This window comes from Nannobrachium achirus, assembly GCF_963921795.1.
Source record: "Nannobrachium achirus genome assembly, chromosome: 20".
NCBI classification, from domain to species: domain Eukaryota; kingdom Metazoa; phylum Chordata; class Actinopteri; order Myctophiformes; family Myctophidae; genus Nannobrachium; species Nannobrachium achirus.
Genome location: NC_137827.1, coordinates 16,893,090 through 16,900,753, shown reverse-complemented (window position 1 = coordinate 16,900,753; position 7,664 = coordinate 16,893,090). Strand labels below are relative to the sequence as shown.

Below are 7,664 nucleotides of genomic sequence, written 5' to 3'. Positions count from 1 at the left end.
AGTGTACTAAGGTCAGCCTTCCATGTTTTACCTTTCTACTAACAACACAATCTCCCCAGGGTTTCAGTCCCATTTAACAGTGCTGAAACCGAGTTTTTATGTAACCATAAATTCATACAAAATACTTCCAATAAAACGATTTAAACACAAAATCTATCACTATACTTTTTGTGTAAATTAGAAGAATGGTTTTCACAATGGAAACAAACAAGCCCCTAGGGCTTTTTTTTGTTATCCTTTTAACTATCATTGTAAAATTGTACCTCTGCACTATTTGCAAACTGTTTATTCAACAGTGGTGGGAAAAGTACTAACATGTTTTAATTGAGTAAAACTATCAATACTGCAATACAGAAATACTAAAAGTAAAAGTAGGCCTACAAAAAGTATTGGTATCAAAATGTTCTTAAAGTACCAAAAGTAAATGTCCTTAGTTTCAGTGGTTCTCAGAGTGGATTCCAGGGACTCTGTGGGTTCCTTTAGGGGGGTCTAAATTGACCCAGACAAGTCTGTTACTCTGACAGTGTACAAAAGGAACCAAATGGACCATTTGGTTCCTTTTTTACACAGTCAGAGTTAAGGGGAGACCTTGAAATGTGACAGTTTGAGAAACACTGGTTTTCACCACTATGTGAATAGGGGTGATTCGTCGCCTCCCCAGTGGGTGGCAGTAGAGGTAAATAAACCACAGGCATGTGACGATGAGTTTAAGGAGCAGCAGGGGGCGGGGCTTGGTGTTGTAGTACGTGTGCTTCACACAGAGCTAGCAGTAGTTAGCTACAGTGCTAACCACTCATCCAACCAACACTGCAAGAAGTCTGCTGCTGTTCAGTCTCACCGGGAACCAACAACATGGTGCTACTTGAAAACGACTCGGTAAGAAAGGCCAAACAAACCCCGTCACACTGCGCTTATTGTTACAATGTATGTTTTGTCACGTGTCACGTTGTTACAACATGGAAAATACTGTACTGTGCTGTACTGCACACCTCCCTGCATTAGCTTGTTGCTGCTGTGTAACGTTAGCTAGTTGAAGCTTAGCTAGCCCTTTATGCTAACATGCTAGCCTACTGAGACAGACCGTAGGTTTATTCGTGGTTTTACTGCAGTGGTTCTGAAACTTTTACATGTCAAGGACCCCCCCAAATTGACACTTATTAGCCCGCCGGACCCCTATTTGAAAATATATGCCATGGACCCCCATTTAAGAGGTTTTTACGGCTCTAGCAGTGATTCTGAACCATTTTAATTACAAGGACCCCCCCAGTTTGACAGGCATTAGGGCTACGGACCCCCATTTAATGGCATTTCAATCTCTGAGACCCAAATTTATATTGTAAAAGCAATGTTCACTTACATTTATTGAGTTTACAAATGGAACCTAATGGACCCCTCTCTTGAGTTACATAGCCATAAGGGTCCATTTGGTTCCTAACTATCATTTAGCTAGGGACCCCCTGGAAATCCCTCAAGGACCCCTGGGGGTCCCCGGACCCCACTTTTAGAACCAATGGTGTACACGAACCACAAATATCACATTCTGACAACACCCATATGGCTGAAAGAATCATTCATGTTTAAATTGTGATGACTGTCTCTAGCATAAGGCTCATACTGTATGGTGGCAGGTCTCTCCTGGTTTTTGATTGATTATTTTATTAGACACAAATGGAGAACAGTACAAGTATAGTCAATACAATACACAAATGTAGTACAGTAAAAGTACAGTTAAACACTCTGTCCCTGACTAAAAGGAACATCCCAAATAAGTAGGGATGGACATCGGTATTGGCCAATATCAAAAATCAGCAGGTATTATATCAAACCGGCCGAATCGGTGACCGGCAGGTCACTGACATAAATACCGGTTTTATGCAGATTTTGTCTATGGCACTGCACAGCATGATGCTCTGGTCCTGTGACTAAAGTAAACCTTAGCAAGTAGCAGCCAGTCTACTTAGTGGCAGCCTACAGAATACAGATGGTGCTGGTTACCTTTGCAATGTAAGGATATATTCCATAATCCTGTGTCAATGTCGTCTCCAAAAAGAAGGGGAAAAAAAGCATGCGTCACCTGCTTTCCTCCTGCCTTGTCCAGACGGTCATATTAGACTGGATATTGTCTGTGATTTTGGATATTGTACTATTTGATTGATTTGGCATTAGTGTTCTTCTAGCTTATTGGTACTCAAATTGAATTGTAGGCCTACTTGGCCTGAAAAAAGGGCATTGGAGCAACCCTATTTTCTAGTTCTTAGCTAAAGAAATATGTTTTGGCAGGTCAGACGTTCATAAAACCGGTGGATCGGTATCGGCCAAGAATTTTGCAATCGGTCCATCTCTACAAATAAGTCATTTTACAGTCTTGCTTACGTCGAAAGTCCTTGGTATTCAATTCATGGACATAACAAATGGCAAGTAAAAAATTCCATTCAAAATCATTGCAGTTATAAAAACACTATATGTACAGGGTAGGGGACATAAGGTGGGGCTAAGGGGGGGTTCTCAATTCTCGCCTGTATATGGGAGAAGTGATAACTACCTCCGCCTCTGGCCTCCTGAAAAGTGAGTTTTAGGGCAGTTTTGAAGGAGGCCGGCAGTGACCTACGTGTTTTAACAATTTTGCTGCCATTTTAAACATAGCTGTAGTAAGCAGCTGCCAAATTGTCCTTACCTTTTAACATTTAATCTTTATTCCACCTGGACAGAACTATATACTATAAACTGCAGTGCTCTGGGAGTTGTTAATTTTCCGATTGAGTACACCGTTCCCAACAGAAACAAGCCATAGGCTTTCTTGAAAAATCCTTTTGGCAGACCTTGTATTGAACTGTATTTCCCTGTTCCTGTCTCAAACTGTTAATAAATCAATCAATACCAAGAACAAATTATGTAATTAAATTGTTACAACAACTATACCACCAAAATGTTCCATTTGGTGGTCCTTTTTTACACGCTCACAGTTGCCAGTGAAGTGGATACATTCAAAACGGATGATTTAACTGTACTGACACTTCTGTTTTGCTTCTCCTGTAGTTTCTGACTGAGCTCACAAGACTGTTCCAGAAATGCAGAACCGCTGGTAGTGTTGTCATCACATTGAAGAAATGTGAGTGTGTGCCTACTACCTGCTGCTGGATGCTTAACGGCAATCGATCCCCCTCACACAATCTGTAAATTAAGGCAATGAATGTCACAAGCCTTAATGCCAACTGGATGGTCAAACTAACTGGATTACATTTTGTTTTGTCACCTTCCAGATGACGGTCGAACCAAACCGGTTCCTAGGAAGGGCAACGCAGAATCCTTTGAACCAGTAGACACCAAATGTCTCATCAGAGCTTCGGATGGCAAGAAAAGGATAAGCACAGTGGTGAGTTTGCTGCCTGTGACGTACATCTCTTGACCCATTCAATACGGCAAAGCATCCGTGTCATTTTAGATTTTAGCTGTATTTTAAGCACTTTAACCACCATTTTATGCGTTGGCTATTCCTGAAAAGGCTTTGGCTATTGACATGAAAATGTTTGAGAGCCACTGATATAGCAACATAAGGTTTCCAGGAAACCGTCAGATATTTAGAAGACTTTTGTCAAATTGGCTCCAGCCAGGTATTAAAGAACTATGAAATCCTAGGGTCTATTCTAGGCCATCAGAGCTGCAGCTAATCAGAGTAATAATGGGTGGGCTAATGTGCAAGCATAGACAGTAGGTCCAACGTTTGTCAGTCCTTGCATTGGCACACCTAGATCTATCGCACCCGTTATTCATTTTATGCTGCAGTGTTTCTTGCATCACAGTGTACTATAACGCCAGTTTTATGAAGCCGCCTGTGTTTTTTAACTGCTCCTTTATTATTGCGACCATAGGTCGCAGTTTAGTATGTGAACAGTCACAGCTTGACCGTATCTGTGTCTGTCTGTCTATAATGCCTGACACTGTGGTTCCCCTGACACTTCACTGTGATATAACGTGACATCACAGCCATTCCTCCTGGCGCTGTTGCGTTCGCATGCGCTTCGGCTCTCTGTGTGGCCTTGGTGGAGCTGACTACCATCACCATATATGTAAAAGTCCATGTATGGATATTCCCCAGAATCAGCCGCATTTAACCACTTGAAACCCAGATCCGTATTCTGAGGGAAAACGTTTGCAAAACATTTTTGTAAGCTTGTAGATCTGCTATGTTCTGAAATGATATTTACTGTATCAAAGAAAATACACCGCTCAACCAAATATGGTTTGAGATGGGCTTATGAGTTAATGTAACTTTATTTGTTACTCACGTTGACTTTCTTGCATTTCCAGGTCAGCACCAAAGAAGTAATCAAGTTCCAGATGGTAGGTACCCTGTTTGGTAGTGTGTTTATGACAGTTCTTGATTCATTCAGGTTGATAACAGACTTGGTTTGCAGTAGTTAGCTATTCACAGGTCTTTGTTTTCTATCTATGGAGTACTTTGATAAGGGGTTCCCACAAACAGGTTTTAGGTCACTGGTCTGAGGACCCTTACAGGTCTGTAACTTTAAAGGTGACTCCACACCAAAGAGACTACAGGAGACTCTTTCTAACTTTTCACAGACTGCAAAGAACTGCAAAAAACGAAGCAAATTGTTTTCCAGCCTACTGTATGCTGACTGTAGTTACTGTGTTACTGTGTGCATGCACACTGAGATCACATGAACATGAAGGCTAGTATGGCAGTGTTGCCAGGTCTGCTCGTTATAAGCGACTTTGATCCTGTTTTCCTATAATGTTGCTAGTTGTGGGTCGCTTCTTTTGGGCTTGTTTTCATAGACCTGGTCTCTTGTTTCACTCAGAATGTGGCAACCGGAGGCAGAGATATTTACTCTATGCAGTGTTTTCTGCTCTCACCAAAACAACACACAGCACTATTTACTAGCTTTGCTTTCGTTTGGTATAGGAATTGAGAGTTGAGATTGAGAATATGGTATTTAGTAAAAAATGTGCGACGGGAAAATGTCTCTGGCTTGTTTAGGCTTGCATGGTTCTACTGCAGCAGTAGCAAACTGTCCACTCTACAACCACCTCAATTCTACCGATGGCCAGGGGCGACTCAACAAAACTGGGAAAGTCCAGTCTTCCAGTTTTCCGTCGATAGTGGTCCCGACCCTCTGCCGAAAACCTGCCGACACAAATCGGCGGAAAATATGTGCGGTTAAAAGTTGCCTTGAGTGTCAATTTTTTTTTCTCTTATAAAATTAGGGGTTCTTGAAATAAATGATTGAATCTTATAACACATCCATCGTCAAAGTAGTATTATGCTACAGTTGATCTTGGTGACCCACAGACTTGAAAAGTGACTAAATGTTTCCTATTTAAACCTCCTCATAGGCGTACTCCAATCTCCTCAGAGCGCACATGGACGGACTAAAGAAGAAAGCAAAAAGTAGTAAAAGCAAAAAAACTAAAGCCACCCAATGAGCAAACAGACTCTTCCATACTGTCACCATGGAGACGTGGACTACTGGCCTTTTTCTATCTGAAGGAGCAGGGCTTCAACTGGCCTGTAAACAGCAGTTCCCCTCCATGTTCACCCCATTCTACTGAAGACCACCGTCATCCACGTGACTGCTTTGATATCATATCGCTGTTTGCACACAGTAATGTCTTATGTGGATCGGGACAGCAAACCTCAGGATTTCTACTGGAGGATCATGCGACAAGTGGAGTTTTATCGAAGCAACACGTCCCACCTTAACATCTCTGCGTAGGAACCCGGTTATATCAACGAACTGTCACTGTCACAGTGGACAAAAGGATGGAGCCCATCGATAAATTGCCTTTCGTTTTATTTCAGTTTTGTCCCCATTGTATGCCTTTCAGAGACATCCTGTGATTTTTATTTGCATGATTTGATAGCATCGGCACAGATCTGATTTAATTACCTTTAATTAATTTACTTATATAGAAAAAACTGTTTCGGTGCACAAAAAATGGTGAAAAACGCTGCCATATTATTTAAGCATGGAATAATTTTTATCAACAGTCGAAAGTATTTGGTTTCATATTGGGAGAAGATATGGTTCATCTCTCCTGGGTGTTTTTTCCTTTTTAAATGTTGAACAAAACTGTTCTGTTTTTTTTCTTAAAGCTGCAATCCATAACTTCCTTTAGTGAATAAAACATTATTTCGAGCAATCTGTATGGTAGAGTATGTTAACCACTTGTTCGTATGATGGCGTCGCACCGATCTAGCTCACTGTCTTGAGCTTGTACATCTGTCTATTTTTGTCAAATATTTGCCCCAGAATAGTGACTCTAGGGTTCATGTGGTTAATGCTGTGGTTGTAGTTGGTCTACTTGCTCTTCTATTGAAGAATTTTAGGTTCGGTTACTCTCCTGTGGACAGACATACTGTATCTACCAACCAATATGCTGACATCTAATTTCAGTCAAGCTATGGCCTAGAACTGGGTGAAAACCATTATTAAAAGGCTTTACTTCATACTGGGACAGAAGGACCACACTCGAAATAAGCTCTTTGTGTTCTGTCCATTTGGCAGATATGTTCATACATGTCTGTAGGGCTGTCACAATTATTACATAATCGTCTAATCGTGATTATTTGACATCGCAATTATTTTGTCATAATCGTGAATGTTGAAAAATTTTCGAAATAGTGGAAATAGCAGATCTACAAGCTCACAACGCGTCGCGAGCTTGTAGATCGGCTATTTCCACTATCAAAGTTATTTTTTAAGTAGTAAGTTGTCAAATATGTCAGTAATTTCTTTGTACATTTAGGTTATGTGTCATATCTACCATATGCAACTTCAAAGCCTAAAAGCCAAACAGAAATGTAATTATCAACGACAAAAACACAATTAAATCGTTAATCGCCAATTATTTGAGTGACAATTAATCGTCATGTAAAATGTCATATCGTGACAGCCCTACATGTATGTGCATGTAGATGTCAGCCGAGGTATTTCTTCCAGACAGAGGAGCTTGTTCAGTGTTTTTATTTTATTTTCACTTAAAAGCAAAGTAAAAAAACAGAAAAATGTACGGGCTCCCCAGTCTGGATTCCAGGCTAAATACATTTATATGTAGGATCAATGATGTCTGGCTAGGTGAGACTAGTGGTTGGTTAGGAACACTTATGATTGACAAGAGGCATAGCATTGAAGAAGTGGAATATATCTTCTGCGCATACAGGCTTTATCTCTCAGCAGTAGAAATGTTCACGCTCGTGTGCAAGACCTGGTTGGGACAAAAAGTTACAGATTGCAGCTTTAACCCACGGATGGATTTATTATTTTAAGGCAAGCTGTAAAAGCATCCCACTTGAAACCTCTGAAATTCAGTGTTCAGAGTTTAGGATCACTGGTTGTTTCAAATGTAAATAGGTTAACAAACAGAAATCTCAATTAAATGGAGAAAGTCTTAACTAGTAGATGTCCTAAAAGGCATTATTTGATTTAAGCTTATAGAATTTGAAAAATATTGAGATTAAGTATACTATATATTGTTTTTTCATTTTACAAGATGGGTACAACAACTACAACAGACAGTTCATCCATTTGTTGTGATTCATGTTAAAGGAATACAGCAGATGATAATTTAAGAAATAAAGTGCTTTGTTAGAAATTTACTGCAGTTATGTTTAAATCCCCAAAAACTTGCAAAAGTGTGGAAAA

The 7,664-nt window shown here is 40.2% G+C and overlaps 1 protein-coding gene across 1 annotated transcript; it reads left to right on the top strand.

Annotated features, from left to right (window-relative positions):
* Positions 1 to 782: 782 nt before the first annotated feature.
* Positions 783 to 6,673, top strand: srp14 (signal recognition particle 14). Its single transcript, XM_080750621.1, has 5 exons — positions 783 to 876; positions 3,037 to 3,109; positions 3,261 to 3,373; positions 4,309 to 4,341; positions 5,356 to 6,673. The coding sequence occupies exons 1-5, from the start codon at positions 853 to 855 to the stop codon at positions 5,443 to 5,445; spliced, it is 333 nt and encodes a 110-aa protein (XP_080606747.1). The 5' UTR covers positions 783 to 852; the 3' UTR covers positions 5,446 to 6,673.
* Positions 6,674 to 7,664: the final 991 nt, after the last annotated feature.

Bases quoted from the DNA above. Each gene is read 5' to 3' on its own strand.
- srp14 (XM_080750621.1), top strand. From the start codon at position 853: ATGGTGCTACTTGAAAACGACTCG. The intron at 3,110-3,260 runs GTGAGTGTGTGC...GTCACCTTCCAG, and splicing joins TGTCATCACATTGAAGAAAT to ATGACGGTCGAACCAAACCG. The intron at 3,374-4,308 runs GTGAGTTTGCTG...TTGCATTTCCAG, and splicing joins AGAAAAGGATAAGCACAGTG to GTCAGCACCAAAGAAGTAAT.